The sequence below is a fragment of the Pipistrellus hanaki genome, assembly GCF_964339955.1.
Source record: "Pipistrellus hanaki genome assembly, chromosome: 2".
In the NCBI taxonomy this organism is placed as follows: domain Eukaryota; kingdom Metazoa; phylum Chordata; class Mammalia; order Chiroptera; family Vespertilionidae; genus Pipistrellus; species Pipistrellus hanaki.
The window spans coordinates 155,205,514-155,223,542 of record NC_140504.1 but is presented as its reverse complement, the minus strand read 5'-3'; the positions used below and the strand labels follow the sequence as shown (position 1 = coordinate 155,223,542).

The 18,029-nt window shown below is 37.2% G+C and overlaps 1 protein-coding gene across 5 annotated transcripts in view; it reads left to right on the top strand.

Annotated features, from left to right (window-relative positions):
* The window catches only part of SGIP1 (SH3GL interacting endocytic adaptor 1), a 204,664-nt gene that overhangs the window by 161,840 nt on the left and 24,795 nt on the right, over window positions 1–18,029 (top strand). For all 5 annotated transcript variants that reach the window (XM_084871371.1, XM_084871368.1, XM_084871372.1 and 2 more), the window contains one exon: window positions 15,136–15,247. In XM_084871371.1, coding sequence (XP_084727497.1) covers window positions 15,136–15,247 — 112 coding nt within the window. The remainder of the gene's footprint in view (window positions 1–15,135; window positions 15,248–18,029) is intronic.

Below are 18,029 nucleotides of genomic sequence, written 5' to 3'. Positions count from 1 at the left end.
TTCTTTCTTTGGAAGCTATTCCTAATTTTTATAACAGGTTAGGTCTCCCTGTTGGGTGCCTCCAAAGCACCCTGTTTTCTGAGTTATCACATTCTCTACACATTATTATAAGTGCTTGTTTAATGTCTGGCTTCCATGCTCTGTGGAGACAGGAACATGTCTTTCTTCTTCACTCATGTAACCAAAATATCCTGCATAGTTCCATTCACATAGTGGGCACTTAATAAACATTTGCTGAGTAAATGAATACAGTCATAACAATATCTGTACTCATAGCAATATTATCAAGGTCTTATTTTATGAATTTATTGTTTTTCTTATCATATATATACCAATTGTGGAATTACCTTACCACTTTATGGAAATTAATGGAGCTGTGCAGCCATCATAGTCAATTTCCTTCTCTCAAATTGGAATAGTGGCAGCGCCTATTTCACAGGGTTGTAGTCAAGGGGAAAAGTACTGATGTCGGTGCAGAGCCCAATAATGACCAACTAGGACCACTATGGGCCAGCTTCACACATCCCCTGCTTGTAATATGGCTGTGTTTCATTTAGGTCTTGCCAGCTTTGGAAAAGGTTGGGTTGTAGCATTCTAGTCTTCTTCCACATAAAACATCTGGCAACTTGGTCGGTGAGTTGCTACACGGCCTTCCTCCTCCTTCAGAGACACTGAGCAATATTTTCTTCACTGTTTATGGCTCAGGAGAATCATTTGGGAACAGTTTGCCTCCTCCCTGCTGTACTGCCCCCCTCCAGAGCCTGTCATTAAAGCTGACTTGTTGAGATGAAAGATTTACCACGTGATACACTCCGGGGTGCGATGGAGGGGCGGCGGTGGTGGGGGAGGGGGATGTAATGCTGTGTTAATGCTGATGGGAAATGTAGAAGAAAATGTTACCAACTGTTTTATTAAAGGATTTATAAATCATGGCATTTCAGCAGATTTGACAAACTTCCTGAGAAAAGAACGGTGAGCCAAGAATCACCAGGGGGGACTATTTTACCTTTGTGTGGTTGTTAGCCATCATCACGCAATAGCTTTTTTATTGTGTCTTCTAAGAAGAGCTGTCAGGGATTGAGGCTGCCCACCCCACTATACTCTTGGCTCTGACTTCCCCCTTCAGAGGGGAGAACTGATATAATGAATGAAGCAATGATTCAAACAGGTGATGTCAAGGCTCAAATAGCAAGTTTTCAGCAGTCCGATGGTTACAGGCAGCATTGTTATGCCTCTGCATTCGTAAGTCTCAGCCCTGAGGGAAATACTTGCAATAGTGTTCAAAATTGTGGCATCCACTTTTTAACTATAAGAATGTGAATCATTCAAAAAATAAAGAAGAAATCTCTAGTTATAATAGTTTTGTTACAATATCAAAGGATGCATGCTCATTATTTTAAAAATTGGAAAAACAGAAAAGTTTAAAGAAAATGAGATCATCTATCATCTACTAACCATAAAACCACAGTGTATTTCATGTCTAAGATTTTTCATATGTATGTGACTGTGTTATATTTTCATACAGCATAGAATTATGTATCCTTTTAACATAGGGTAATGTCCCCCATGCCATTAAGACATATTTTAAAATAGCCCATAGTTTGCTTTGTCCTAATTATGCCATTGACTTAAGCACATTACTTTTGAAAATTCAAACAGTATGGGAAAGTATAGATAAACACAGATAAAGAGGGAAATCCTGCCATCTGCAAAAACATGGATGGATCTTGAGGGCATTATGCTAAGTAACATTAGCCTGAAGGAGAAAGACAGATACTACATGGTATCCCTTATTTAGAGTCATTAAAAAATAGCAACCTCATAGAAATGGAGAGTAGACAAGTGGCTTTCAGTGGCTGAAGGAGGTTGGGAAATAGGAAGAGGTTGGTATAAGGGTAGACTTTCAACTGTAAGAGGAGTAAGGTCTGAGGAGCTAATGTAAAACATGGTGACTATAGTTGGCAATACTATCTTGTAAAATTGAAATTTTCTAAGAGAACAGAACTTGAATGTTCTCACAAAAAAAATATGTGAGGTGTTAGATGTGTTACTTAACTAAATAGGAGGAACCCTTTCACGATGTTTATGTAAATCAAATAATCATTCATACACACTTTAAATATCTTACAGTTTATTTCTCAATTATACCTCAATAAAGCTGAAGGAGGGTGGGGAAAGATTCTGGAACTTAAATAAATAAATACAATCCTGAAAGCACAATGTTGAGACATTAATAGAGATAACATTTTTAATGTTTGGCAAAACACACATACACACTGCATTTATTTGAATCCAAGAACTCATGCATTGGAATATGTTCCATTGGTTTAATAACAACTTTTCAGGTACATAATAAACTTGATTAAATGTAGAAAAGCATTTTTTCCTAATAAAAAATAGATAAAATGCATATCACTATCTTCAGTATAACAATCAGAAATTGAGTCTAAACTTGTATTATATTCAGACTTAGAGACATCTAAATTACTTCTGGCCATCAGCAGTTAAGTTAATATTAGTGATATTCCACATGTTCATGACTTCTTTATTCTCTTTGACGCTTATAGTTTGATTTTGAAAGTCACTTAGTTTTTGACGACACAGTTTTAGTACCTGAGTTACATATCTATAATAATAAAAGCATAAAATGCTAATTAGACCAGAAGTCCTTCTGGACAACGTTCCAGATGAAGCAGGGGCTGTGAGGGAAGCCCGGGTCCTGGGTGCCTGTCAGCAGCTAGAGGAAAGTCCAGGTCCCGGGTGCCAGAGGGAAGCCCGTGCCAGCAGCCGCGGGAAGAAAGGCCTACTCTTGCACAAATTTTGTGCATCAGGCCTCTAGTTCTTTTATAATGCACCCTCTCCAATCCAGGACCACTTAGGGGATGTCAGACTATACGGGCAGTCTGACATCCCCCTCACAATCCAGGGCTGCTGGCTTCTAACTGCTCACCCCCCTGCTGGCCTGGCCGTCCCATGTAGCCTGCTGTTCAATCGTTTGGTCGTCCCTCACTAACCCCCCTGGCTGACCTGGTCGCCCCACGCAACCTGCTGTTGGTTCTTACTATGAGGGTGTCCTGGCCAATTTGCATATTACCCTTTTATTAGTATAGATCATTCATAACCTACTTGTCTCATCTTTCCAAATGCTGTGGTTTAGATTTCAAACAATGTGGCATTTTTTTTCTGCCTGATATTGTATGTGACAGTTTTTTTTTCTATGTACAAGTAATTTCTTTACTCACTTTTACATAATGCTCTAAAACTGCATCAGATGGAATCTTAAACACTTTTGAAGGAAAATAGGGGTCCAAATTGAAATTCAATCACATGACAGGCTATCAAGTACTTCAACTCAACTGAGGAGATGATGAGATGAGCTGATTTTGCTATCCATGGTTACACTCCCACGAGTACAGGCAGAGCCAACAGTGGAATCTGCTCTATTAGCAACTGCCAGCTTTCTTTTGACATTGATTACAAGATATTTCTCAACCCATTGTATGCATAAGTGTCTATAGAAATGTTCATGTTTTCAAAAGTATGTTTCTTATGATTCAGGAAATAGGTTATGTATAATTTTATGTAAATAGAATGTATAATCTGCTCCGTAACTGTCAGTAGTAGTTATTTAAATTTACTGCATGTGTATATACATATGTGCATATATATGCATCTATGTAATGTGTACATATATACACCAGGTATGCATTATATAACCATTAGAGGCCCAGTGCACGAATTCATGCACCAGTAGGGTCCCTTGGCCTGGCCTGTGGGATCGGGCCGAAACCAACTCTCTGATATCCTCCAAGGGGTCCCAGATTGCAAGAGGGCACATGCCAGGCCAAGGGACCCCACTGGTGCATGATCGGAGCCAGGGAGGAATGAGGGAGGTTGGCCAGCCAGGGAGGGAATGCGGGAGGACTCTAGGGTGTGTCCAGCCCATCTCACTCAGTCCTTATAGGTCAGACCCCAGCAGTAAGCTCACCTGCTGGTCAGAGCATTTGCCCCCTGGTGGTCAGTTCACATCATAGTGAGCAGTTGAGCCACCTTAACTTATCATTAGTGTATTACGCTTTGATTGGTTGAACAGATGACTGGATGACTGGACACTTAGCATGTTAGGCTTTTATTATATAGGATGTTAATGATTCCATAGTATTATATTTTATGAATGTACTTCTCTTTTCTTTTATTAATGGATATTTGGGTTTTTATTTTATTTTATTTTTTATTATTTATTTATTTATTTATTTGCTCTTGTGTCAGAGGTACATATCCTCTATCTGTGTCTGAATTTGTCTGAAAGAAATACTGTAACATGGAGTTGCTATGTTAAAGGAGATGCACAGTTTGAATATTACTATGTTCTATCAAATGTTCCTATACAAAGTTCATACCAGGATTATGATTAACAATTTTTCTATGCCCTGATCAACATGGAGTTATTTTCAGGGTGTTTTTTTTTTTTTTCACCTTTTCCAATCTAATAGGGAAAATGTGATATGTGATTATTTTTAGCTCCATTGTTAATTACTGTGAACTTTTAAATATCTGCATCACTTTTCATTCTGTCATGAACCCTGATTTATTTCACTGCAGTTGTTAGGTATATAAATTGCTTCAAGTTGCCGCACATGCAATGAACATCTTGCACATAATTCTTTGGCCTTAAGATATTTTCTTAGAATAGATTCTTAAAATGGGAATTTGGGGCTAAAATTATGAAACTTTTAGAAGTTAATGCTACACATTGCCAAAGCAGTTTTCTAGGAAGATTATACCAATTTTAACTCCCATCATTCCATCACCGTGCCTACTTCATTATATTCTCACATGCATAAAGTATTTTTTTCAGGTATTTTCTAATCTGAAAAGGTAAAACATTCTTTGTACCTGTTGCATTTCTTTGGTTATAAGTAGCCACCTTTCTGAAACCACACACCAGACTTTTCACAGAAAAGCATACTCCTCCTACCCAACATGCTTGGATGTCTATTTCAGAACCTCTAATTCTGCCCATTCCTTAAAAAGACTCCTTAGATTTTTTTCTTGGTGCTCATGTCACTGTCCCCTATAGGCCATTGTGTTCTGGCCTTGCTCCTGTTTGGTTCAAAGCCTAAACCAGGCTCACCCAGCTTCTCTGATCATATTCCCTGACTAGATTTTCCCCTTTCCTGCTCTAGTGCAGGGACCACCCACGTCCATGGGAGAACAGCTCTGGATTGGCCAAACTCTCACATCTCCCTTTCCTGTACTCTGTTCCTGTGTAAGGTCCTTACTAGGTATTCTCCCCATATCTTGATTATATCACCCATAATTATGACACCACAGATATTATTCACTCAGTGGAAACTTGAATAAATAATAGTTTTTAAAATAAACAATTATTCTTCAGTAAACTCAGTGCCTTAGACTTTTTTTCCAAAAGAGTTGATGAGGTGTACAAGGTCATGAGCATCCATGGCTCTTTTAAACTATAGACCAGTGCTTCTCAAACTTTTCTTTCTTTATCCCCTCTCCCTTACTCAGGAAGCCTTTTAGATCTTTGTTTTTCCACAATTGCTTCCCGTAGAGTTCTGTACATCTGGTTAGGTATTGTATGTGTATCTGCATGCTTTATATGTTAAAAAGTAAGATTGCTTTTAATTTTCCCCAAGAACCACTTTTTTCTCTTTTTTTCTATGCTCCTCTTTCTCCCCTCTCCCCCCCCCCCCCCCCCCAACCACTTTTCACCTCCTTTGGGGTGATACTGCTGCACTGAGAATTCTTTCTGTGCATCTAGCGTTACCTTGGAACAAAGTGTACTAACATGAATGGGCTAACATTGATAATACAGGGTAGGGTTTACTAATGCAATTGAAATTAGATTTGGTTTTCATTCCCAACACATCACTCACTGGAGAGCAAGTTACCTTGAGCAAACTGTTTAATCACTAGGTTTCAATTTCCTTACTGGTAACATACTAGTATACATAATAATAGTTTGTACCTCGAAAATATGTTTTAAGAATAGAAGACATAACATATGTAAAATATTTAGCACAGGGGTCATTACATATAAGTGCTCTACATAAATCAGCTGTTGATATCATTATTTGTACTCTTTGAGTCATGTTCTACCTGGCTCAGGTTTAAATGTCTGATCAAGTATATTCTCAGTGCTGTCTGTATGGAACTGGCTAGGATTTAGTTGTGTGAATTCTCATACTGAAGACATTTCATTAAGGCTTGCATTCTCCCTTATGTCTATTTTTAACAATAGTTCTTGTGTTGATTATGTTTGATGTGATGTTGAAGATGAAAACAAAGTATAACTTTTGCATTTTCTGAGTCATACATTATTTTAGAATGTTAACTAATTAGTGCAGTTTGAAGAAAATTTTCTGTAAAATATGACAAAAATGTCATCTGATCATATGTTTCTAGACAGAGTAGAATTTGAAAAATAAGAAATATATGCAGCCCAGCTGGTGTGGATCAGTAGTTGAGCATCAACCCATAAACCAGGAGGCCAGGATTCGATTTCCAGTCATGGTACACATGCTGGGATTACACACTCAATCCCCAGTAGGGGGTGTGCAGGAGGCAATGATCAGTGATTCTCTCTCATCATTGATGTTTCTCTCTCTCCCTCCCTCTCTGAAATCAATAAGAATATTTTTTAAAAAGAAATATATGCACATGATACATATATTCAGAACAGGTAAGCAGGGACTTATGAAGAAGAAAACAGAAAATAACTCCATACCCAGAAATTCAGTATCCTTTATTCTACTTTATGATAACTTTCTTAAGTGTGCCATCCTCCTTTTCATGAAGGTGAATGCCTTGCACACCAAAAAAACATGTAACGGGTATAACTCACCCAATGCCATTGTGGGTCAAGATGAAACCTATGTGGCTTCTTACATGGAAAGAGCATAGACCTATATTTGAATACTGACTCCACCACTTACTATCTGTAAAAATGTGGGCAAATAACTATCTTCTTTCAGATCTTGTTTCTTGGTCTGTAAATATTTAGAAAGCAAGCTCCATGAAGTCAGTGAAAGTGATGGTGTAAAGTCATTGTCTATTGACAATTAATAAAACTATTAATACCTGAATAAGAAAGAAAAAAAAAGACACTTCCATCATAGCCACTTCAAAAGAAAATTGAGAGGCCCTTAGGAAAATTTATAAAACTCTCAATTCTGCAATAACAGCCTGCTTAATCATGATTCAAAGCCAAATTTGAACCTAAATTGATGTGTAGAGCTATAATACAATTTTTTATCAGGAAAATATACCCTTCCTCAAAATATCAACATAAATCATTTTTGTTCATTCTAAGAACCCATTAATTATTTGCTCATGTGTTAATAAAAATTTTTCACACAAATATAGTTAGTGATAATTTAGAGCCCCAACCAAGCCTTTTGTCACTATACCAGTGGCCCAGTGCATAAAATTCATGCCTAGCTTGTGTCCTGTCATAGTGTGGGAGCCCCGCGATCCATAGCCCCAAAGAGGTAGGCCCCACCCACCCATTCGGGGCTTCTTGATGGATTGCCCCAAAGGGGTAGGCTGGAGCCGGGGGAGGTCTGCAGACTTCTGCATTCCTATGAACCCTTGCCCAGGGTCCTGGCAGAGAGAGAGGCTTGTCCACACACCTGCGGACCTCTAGCGCAGACACACAGAGAGGCCTCTCCACTGCGGCCCCACCCCCATCCCAGTCCTCTCCCACCTGTGCCTGCTGCGCACTCATACTGCTGATTGGTCATTACTGTGACAGCATCCCACCAATTTGCATATTACTCTACTAATAATCCTTTGCGCAATATTGTACACAGTAGGCCACCTGCCGCTGCTGCCGCTGCTGGGAGCCATGCTGCTTCTGCAGGAGCCAGGAGGGACCTGCACCAATTCCGTGGGAGGCGGGAGAGAGCTCTGCTGCTTCCGCGGGAGGTGGGCCTGCTGTCTCCTCTCCAGGCCTGCACTTGGCTTCGGAGGCTGTAGGCCGCCCCCTCCCCCATCCCTGTCCGTGTTCACTCTGGGCCTCACCTGCACACACAACTACCTCCTGTTTGGTCGTGACTCATTACAGTGTCATGACCTAATTTTCAAATATATATTATGTTATTCATATATTAGTGTAGATACTTTGAAATTATAGGAATCATTTAAATACATTTATTTTGGGATAACTTTTTTATAATTATTCTTAGATAACAAGAATATCCTATATCATATATAATCTTTACAACATCTGTAGAAGATACTATAGTTTACAAAATGATGAATCTAAACTTCAGAGAAGTTAAGTAATTTGCTCAAGGTCACACAATAAGTGATAAAGTTAGGATTCAAATTAAATTCAATGTTATTTCTTTGTCTATCACTGAATTATACAGAATATACTCCATAAATTATAGAATTTAATATAATTTATTTTTTATTAATTCCAACTAATATGAACTGCTTTAAAAAAAAAATAAAACCCAAATTTTCTCTGCTGCTTCATACAATTTCTGAAATTTCTTCTCTCTTCTTTTATGCATTCTGAGACTTTTTGTTGCTTACATGTGTTTGTTCCATCTCTGTCACCCTCATTTCTGGATGTCAAGGCCATTTGCCCACCTTGACTACATGCTTCACTTTCATGCAGTGACCAGCAAGGTTGTGAGATGATGCATCTTTGTTAAACTCAGGATGCAAACTTTCACTTATTTGTAAACTTTCTTGTACTTTTACCCAATTTCTGTACCTTTAAATAAAAGGAGAAAAGGAGTATTTTACTTCCTTTTCTCCTTTTATTTAAAAAAATTTTTTTTTCAGCTGAAACCGGTTTGGCTCAGTGGATAGAGTGTCATCGTGTGGACTGAAGGGTCCCCGGTTCGATTCCTGTCAAGGGCATGTACCGTGGTTGTGGGCATATCCCCATCGATGACTCTCATTGATGTTTCTAACTCTATTTCTTTCCCTTCCTATCTGTAAAAAATCAATAAAATATATATATTTTTAAATTCATTCTATTTTTAAGTATGAGAAAGGGGGAGAGAGATGGAAACATCAATGAGAGAAAAATATCATCGATTAGCTGCCTCCTGCATGCCCCCTCCTGGGGATCAAGTTTGCAACCTGGTCATGTGCCTTGACTGGGAATTGAACCAGTCACCTCTTGGTTCCTGGGTCAATACTCAACCACTGAGTTACTCCAGTGGGGCTCCTTTTGTGGGGGAAGATCTTTCTCTTTTAAAATTTCTCTCCGTTCCCTTTTTTCCTTTAGTGTTGTATATACAGTCTATATTCTATATTCCACAAATCAAGGATCTTATCTTTTAGATATTACATATTATTAGATTTTTTTACCTTAAGGTGTGTGTGAGATGTGTGTGTGTGTGTGTGTGTGTGTGTGTGTGTGTGTAATTTTGCTTGATGATGAGAGTCACAGAAAACTGCCTTTCAGAAAATATCCTCAGACACTGGTGACTCTGTCATTTTCCATTTCTCAGAACCCCTAAGTGTACATGAAATTGCTATTTTGTCAGAATTCTACAACCTGATGGCAGCAACTCATCCTTCTGGGCTACTACAAATGTTCGGTATTTTCATATACCTAACAAAATTTTGTTCTATCTCTGTGCTCCTAGAGCAGAGTAGGCTAGAGAGGGGGATCCAGAGTCAGGCATTCCTATTTAGAATTTTCATCCCAATTCTGTCCTTAACTATTCACTAACTGAGTGGCTGTGGGGCAAGGCTATGGATATTGTGAAACCTTTTTGCTCATCTGTAAAGCAAAGATAATAATGATAATTTAGTCCTGTAGGCATATTATCAGGATTAAGAGTTAATATAACTAAAGTTCCCAGAATAATTCTTGGTAAACAGTGAAAACTACAGAAGTTTTTGTGATTGCTACTACTGGTTTGTGTTAAGAGTCAGGAGACTTAGGATTGATTTTCACCATCACTTACTAGCAGAATAACCTTGAGCTAGTGAAATTGAGATAATTGTACTGAAATTGATTATCCCTTCAATGTATAAAGAACATAAAGCCATAGTAGTGTTTGTTCGTTCTTTTATTTTATGGAAGGACCTACATAATAAACACTGTTTCTACCTTGAATTCTTTAAAAATGATTATTGATAGTAATGTGTTATAATATCAAATTATTTTTCAACTTTACATAATGCTTTACCTTTTATTTTTATCTAATATTATAGTTTCTTTCCATACTTTAAGCCCCATGAAGATTAGGGCATATCTTATATTTTTCTATGTATCCTTCAGCACCTAGTACAATATCTAATTATTGCAAGAACTCACACTTTAATAAATCAAAAGACAAACATGCATTCAACAAACATTTACCTTCTGTTGGTCCAAGCATTATATCAAGCAACTTAAACAGATATGATAACCACACAGATAACAAAGGTCTTACAATGATAGAATTTAAGTGATGAAAGAAACCTGACAATTCTAATTTACTTTATGCTCAATGAAAAATACCATTTGTGGTATCATTTCCCTTTGTTTCCTACTTAACTTCAAAGAACCTACTGTTTCAACAACCTGACTAAAACTTGCCCTGACAAAGTAACAGCTTTGTCAGTTTGTCAAAGACATAACACAAATGGCACTAATTATGTCATTTTGAGTACATACTGTGCTAAGGACTTCACAAATAACCCATTTTATGTTCACCACAAGCCTTTAGCAGAGATATTATTATTATCTGATCTATTTTAAAGGTAAGGAAACTGAATCATGGACATTAAATAGCTTGCTCCTGGTCATCCAGATTGTAAACGGAGGAGCCAGGATTCAGAGCTAAGTCTGTATGACCAGAGCCCAAGCTTCATTTTGTTCAATCTCAGAACAGCGCCCTCATCCGTCTTATTTGGCAATTAATCTTGGGTGAAAAAAACTTTGTGCTATCACTTTATTGTCTTAAGCTTTTGTTTGTTTATGTTAATAATTATGTTTTTCATATGTTTATGTCTTGTTTCTTGAGAGTTTACATATTTGTGTCCCCACCATTATCTTGCACGCAGTTGAGGTATACAGTAAATGTTTGACAGACACCCCCTTCAACTTCCATTGAAGAGATACTATTTTCAAAGCAGCTTATTTCCCTCTTAGAAAGTTGTTCTACTGATCAAATTTTATAAGTACTGTAAACAACTTAAAAATCATAGAATTCTAAAACACAGTATGTGTATTCTGTTGCCTTTGTTCTATGGCTGAGAAAATCTAAAGTTAATTGAATTGCCCAGGGTCATGAAGCTATTAACTTGCACCTCCATGGCCATGAACTCTGGTCCCTTGGGTCAATGTCTGGTAATATTATTTCAGATATTTGAAAATAGTTGACAAGCTCCTCTTAGTCCTCTTAGGCAATAAGGTTTGAATTTTTCACCACCTTAGATAATCTTCTGGTTTCAAACCAGTTTTTTAATGATAATATTAACAGACTCTCTTAAGGTACTGCAAGGGAACAGAAGCATTCATTTATTACTAATAGCACTTTAAGTATAATCTTTATATAAACTAATCTTTCATTATTATTAGTTAAAAATGTATTTGCCTTATAGTTTGGTCATCTCACTTTGTAGTAATAAAACTATATCTTGCCAAAACCGGTTTGGATCAGTGGTAGAGCGTCGGTCTGCGGACTGAAAGGTCCAAGGTTTGATTCCAATCAAGGGCATGTATATTGGTTGTGGGCTCATCCCCAGTAGGGGGTGTGCAAGAGGCAGCTGGTCAATGTTTCTCTCTCATCGACGTTTCTAGCTCTCTATCCCTCTCTCTTCCTCTCTGTAAAAAATCAATAAAATATATTTTAAAAAATAAAAAAAATAAATAAAACTATATCTTAAGGAAATAGTTAAAAAGAAGAAGAATTTGCTTTAAAATGGATTTAGAATAATCGCTACTTAGAAATGGCACAACATTTGTAGAATATGTATAGAATAATATATACTTGTCATTGAATATTGTGATTCATCTTATCAGTTCACTTGATAAGAACTATTATCCACCCAGTCTCACTATTTTATTCACAAGAATATCATGGGAGATTATTAAAGGCTTTGAAGAACTGAAAAATATTATACATGATATTCTCTTCATCTACTAATATCAGCATTTCTCAACAATTTTTATCTTCTTTCTAAGAGGTCGCCTTGTCTGCATTATTGTCTCCCTCACTATAGTTATTCTTCACCACACTATAGTTAGAGTGATCTAAACTCAATACCCTCTCATTTTCCATAGAGGGTATTCTTAACTTCAGTTTCAGGACTCCCAAGTACTTTAAGAATTTTATAATTCTGTTTCAAATTTTATAATTCTGATACTCTGAAAAGCATTATAGATTTGTATTAGATTATCACAAAGTAACTATGATTTTAATGCCTATATATCACATATAAAATAAAGACAAATTTTCCTAAATATTTATATAAACCTTTTCATGACCTAATATATAAACCCCTAAGTCTCATCTCCTTCTTTGTCTCAGCCTTCAATAATCACCACATTTATATATATGCATGCACAAAAACACACACATACACATAATAATAATAATGTCAAACTTCCCGTGGCTTCTCAAAATAATCATGTGAACAGAGCAAACATATGTCCACCTATGTACATGCTGAACCATCTTCCTTCTCCCCATCCTGAGATTCCAGTCATCCTCAATCCTCAGCCATCTTAACACCTTAATGAAACCTTCCCTGACCTAGCCACGTATGAAGTGCTTTCATAGAGCTTTGCTCATACCATTCTTAAAGCATTTATTAAATTGCTCTAATAATTTTATTGAAGATCTATCCCTTCACAAAACCCCAATTCACAATCATAAGGTGGCTATGATTCTGATATAATGGTGAAAATCTAGCCCCCTTGCCAAGTTTTAACCAACAGCTAGGGAGACCATGCTATTTCAGGAGAATAACCTAGGATTCATTCAATAAATATCTGAACTAATGTCTGAACAAGTAAAATGAGCAACGCTATAACAAAATAATGGACTTCGTTTACATGTGCCTTTTTTATTTATAGATGTGCATAAACTTTATCTTTTCGGGACCCAGCAATGGATAATTTATTTACTAAAAGGTCAATGTAATTCAGGTTCTGTTTTATGGAATATGGAGGTCTCATAAAAGAAATTCATGTCATACTTCTCTCTAAATGTTTACAGTCTTATGGGCAGCAAAGACTTAGACATCTATAAGACTCACTATTGGTACTTTACTCGTTTACTTGCCCTCAAATGATGCTAAGTAGGAATACTTAGTTTGTAAAATGATATAGCCCTTAGAGCCTAAACTTTGCACTTAAATATATCTGAGTACCAATCTTAAATATTCTGTGTACCAGCAATGCAAGACTGACCAAGTTGTATAAACTCTGAGCCTTGGCTATATCAACTACAGAATGAAGGTAATGCTTCCTTCATATGTTTACAAAGATGATATATGTACCACACCTGGTAACTATGCAGCAAGTAATGGTGATGGTAGTGAATGGTCTTGATGGTGTTAATGCTGATGGTGACATTAGCACATTGAACTGCAACTCCTTGAAGACAAGGATTTTCTTTAATTTATATTTGAATCCCAGCACCATAGTACCTGATACATAGCAGAGAGTAAGCAGATGTTTCTTACTAGTATAATCAGTTGCCAACTACTATTAGATATTAACAGCCAAGGGAAATAGAAAGAGACTAGCATGAGATAGAATTATCAAGGAAAACTTTATTGAAGACAGAGATACTCAAAGGATATATTTTTTCATTGCCAGAGAACAAAACAGAAGTGACTCAGTTACTGAGGATGAAAGAAGCATAACATGCAGTGTGTGATGGGGCCGGGAAGAGTAGATGTCTTCCTTTGAAGCATTAGCGGGGGAATAATTAAATACTTTGTAATTGCTAACACTTTACTGTTGTTCAGCACCAGACCTACATATTAACAACAAAGATAATAATCCCAAGCCTTGCTCCCTTTGGAAGCCTCACATTATGTCAAAACCATACAAGAAAATGTCTCATTTAAACAAACTGTATGACATAATAAGAAAAGCACGAGCTTTATAGGGCTGCAAATCTAGGTTTGAATTTTAGCTTTGCCCCTCAACTAACTATATTGTTTTGGGCAAGTCGCTTACCTCGTTGAGCTTCAGTTTTCTCTTCTGTAAAATAGGAACACTAATGTTTGCCCCACGGGGCTGATGTGGGGTTGCATGGTATTCTTATGAGGTATCCAGTACAGTGCCTGGTGTGTAACAGGCGTTCAATAACATGTGTATGGTTGTTATTTTTAACTAGAGGACCGGTGCAAGAATTCGTGCATTGGGAGGGGCCATCCGGCAGACCTGCCCCAATAGGGGCTGATCAGGCCAGGCGGGGGGCGGGGGGGGGGGAGGAGGTGAGGGAGAGGGGCTATGGGCAGTTGGCCAGCTGGCCCTGCCCCCTGGTTGAACTCCCAGTCAAACTCCTGGGTTGAGGGGGCAATTTGCATATTATCCTTTTATTATATAGGATAGTATGAATTGATGCATTTATGTGTTTGTTCCAAGCCAAGGGGTATATTTTGGTTGTCCAATTTTTGGACGTGTAAGCTTGAGCCTAGTTGATCTGAGAATAATTGGGAAATAATCCCAGATTTTTTTAAATGGGAAGAATCCAGAAAAGGACAAAGTGTAGCATTGTAATCTGTTACTGTTTGTGTCTTTAACATGAATAAATGCTAAAAGTGTTATGGGCCATTATGTAGGGTGAATGCTTAAATAAGAAGCTATTAATTTTCTTTATTAACTACCTGCTGTACAAACTGTCATGCAAATTCTGCCTTGTGCTTTTATGCAAAACATTGAAACACCTAGGACTTTATTCTTCTGCTTGGATTTTTTTTCTGTAGTAAAATACATACTGAATTAATTTCAAGTGTGTTTGTCTGTAAACCAGCCAAATATCTCTTTTTAAATATTTGAGCTCTATGTTGCATATATGGTTCTTAGCACATTACTTTTTTTAGTAATAGATTACATTCTTCAATCCTTTAATATAGTTCCACATATATAAAATGTCTGTTATGCCCATATTAATGAAAACTTTTCATTTTATACAGGTTCCTCCAGGGGCCCCAGCCCCCTGACCATGGGGGCCCAGGACACCCTCCCTGTTGCAGCAGCATTTACAGAAACGGTCAACGCCTACTTCAAAGGAGCAGATCCCAGCAAGTAAGCCTGGGACTTAGTCCCCTGCATTCTCCACGCTCTGCCTTATTCAGTGGAGGCTGCCTTACATACACCTCCTTAACGCCTGTCCTAGAACCAAAGGAAGTCCAGCAAACATGAACAATGGAAAAGAAGATTTAATTAGGGATATTAATTCACTGATTTTTTTTAAAGAATGTATTTAAAGATCCAATCTAATATCTTACTATCCAGAAATCTCTGACTTAGTGTTGATTGCAAGTAATGGAATACCCTAACTCAACTCTGTCAGCAATGAAAAAATCTATTATGTCACAAATGTAAATGTCCAGATCATGTCTTCTGTTGCCCTTATCTTTCCTGGACAGGAATCTCCTGCATACAAACTAAAACAATGGTGCATTGGAATGAGAAAGTGCGTGTGAGGGCCGGACATGGGGGGGTGGGGGGTGTAAACTTCCCATAACACCTGGATATGTAAGAGGGAAAGTTATATGTGACTCTCACTCTAAGTAAGGAAAAACTGGCCAGAAATAAATAAGTGAATAAATTGTAATCACAATAAAATAAAACTTCTAGGGAAAAATATATTACTCTCTATTTACAAGAACCTTATTTCACTTATATCAGTACATAATTGATAAGTGACTTGACCAGAATGTATATGTAACATAACTAAATGTTTTGTCTCTATATAAGGAGTTTCACAAAAACAGTTCAGGAAGTCTGTGGATTTCCTGAGATTATATTACTTAACTTACGTGTGTGCATATATGCATTTGTCCATAGAGAGGGTCTACAACATTAATTACTTTCACAAGGGGATTCATGAACCACACACACACACACACACACACACACACACAGAGTTAATAGTGATTATTGTTCTATACTAAAAACTAAATACTTAAGTCAAACTAGATTTCATACTATGTCACTAGTATAATTCAGATCTGAATTTGATGGATAAACAGTGCAAACCTAAGTGAGGGCAATATTGATTTTTATTTTCCACTTGTGAGGATAAGGGCTGAGAAAACCTTAGTATCTATGGAAATAACAGTGAGAGAAAAAAGTCAATGTGCATATAGAACAATAGGCTATTTTTTAAAATTTTTGAAAACAGTGATAATTAACAATAATTAGAACTTTGCTTCCCACATGTATTTTAAGTAGGAATCTGTATGACTAATCATGAATTCTCTTTACACTTCAGAAACACTGGTTTTTATAAGTCTAGGTATAAGACTATTACACTGGGAAAGTAATATAATTAGTAATTCCACCTTTTGGTGTCCTACCCAATCTCTGGGATCTATCAACCACTCTGAAGTGTCATGTCTTTTTAAATATCTAGGTTTTATTCTAAGACCAGAGTATTGTAGAGAAGCAAACACTGTGGTATCTTAGTCCAATTGGGCTGCTAAAACAATTGATGTCTACTACAATAGAGCAGGTAGTTTATTTCTCAGTTCTGGAGGTTAGGAAGTCAAAGGTCAAGGAGCTGGCAGATTTGAGTGTCCAATGAGATCTGGCTTCCAGATTCATAGACAACCTTTTCCCATGTAGTCTCACATTGTGGCAGGAGCAAGGGAGCTCTGTGGGCTCTCTTTCTTCCATAAGGGCACTAACCTCACTTATGAGGGCTCTACCCTCATGTCCTCATTTCCTCCCAAAGGACCACCTCCAATGCCATCACATTGGGGATTAGATTTCAGTCTATAGCACTCTGATTTATCCCAGGTCCTTCCTTTTTTCATCTTCAAAGCAGGAAGTTCATCTGTTACATCCTCATATCAATAGAAAATAGAAAATTAAAAGCTACTTCATGCAGAGGTCTGAGTTTGAACTGTTGGAGCAAGGAAGTACCCTGAGTTTAAGTTTTACATATACTACATGGGATAAACCTGGGTGCTAGACTGAATGTTTACATTCCCCTGCCTCCATGCCCCAATTCATATATTGAAACCCATAAAAGCAGTCGAGCCAAATTAATATTTAGTGCTTTTCCTATGCCTTTGATATGAACTGAGCCATTGACTTGTGGATGACTGCATGAATTGAGCTGTTTTTAATTATATTGCCATATATAGTTGCAGAATATACTATATATTGGTAGATAGGAGATATGGATCATTTCATTAAAATTATGAGATCTAAAATTTATGAACAGATCATGAAGTAGTGTTCTTTTAAATTTAATTTCTTCTCCATGCAGTAAATCATTTTCATTGCTTTCCCTGTGTTACTCACTTTCAAGGAAGCAACTCAAGTTCAAAACTTTGATCATGGGGTGAGGAAGGAAGGAGGAGGATAAAGCCAAACACAGCACCTCATAGGGAATGATGCAGAAAAAAATGTGGATTTGCTTTTTGCCTGTGGTTCCCTCTCATCCTGAATCAGAGCCTTTTCTGTGTGTTCAGACCGTACATTGGAAACAGAAATCTGTTACTTTATTTTTTACAATCCATTATGATATACAATCTATTCAAATATAGTTACATTTTTTCCATTCAGAACACATGTGACAGGTATTCTGCCATCTGTGTCTTTCTCAATAGCTGGTAGGCACAGAACTCTTTGATTTTTGCTGCTGGTTGTGTCAGCTTCCACATGAAATTTTCCAAAAAATATGTACATATGTCCATGGAAACTAGAGAAAGGGAAATTTAAGGAAGGTTAAATGGAGAAGATATTAAGGAAGGCTTCAGAAGGGCCTGCTTTTGAACTGAGTCTTGAAATGTGAAAAGGAGTTGGCCTAGTACAGTGGTCAGCAAACTCATTAGTCAACAGAGCCAAATATCAA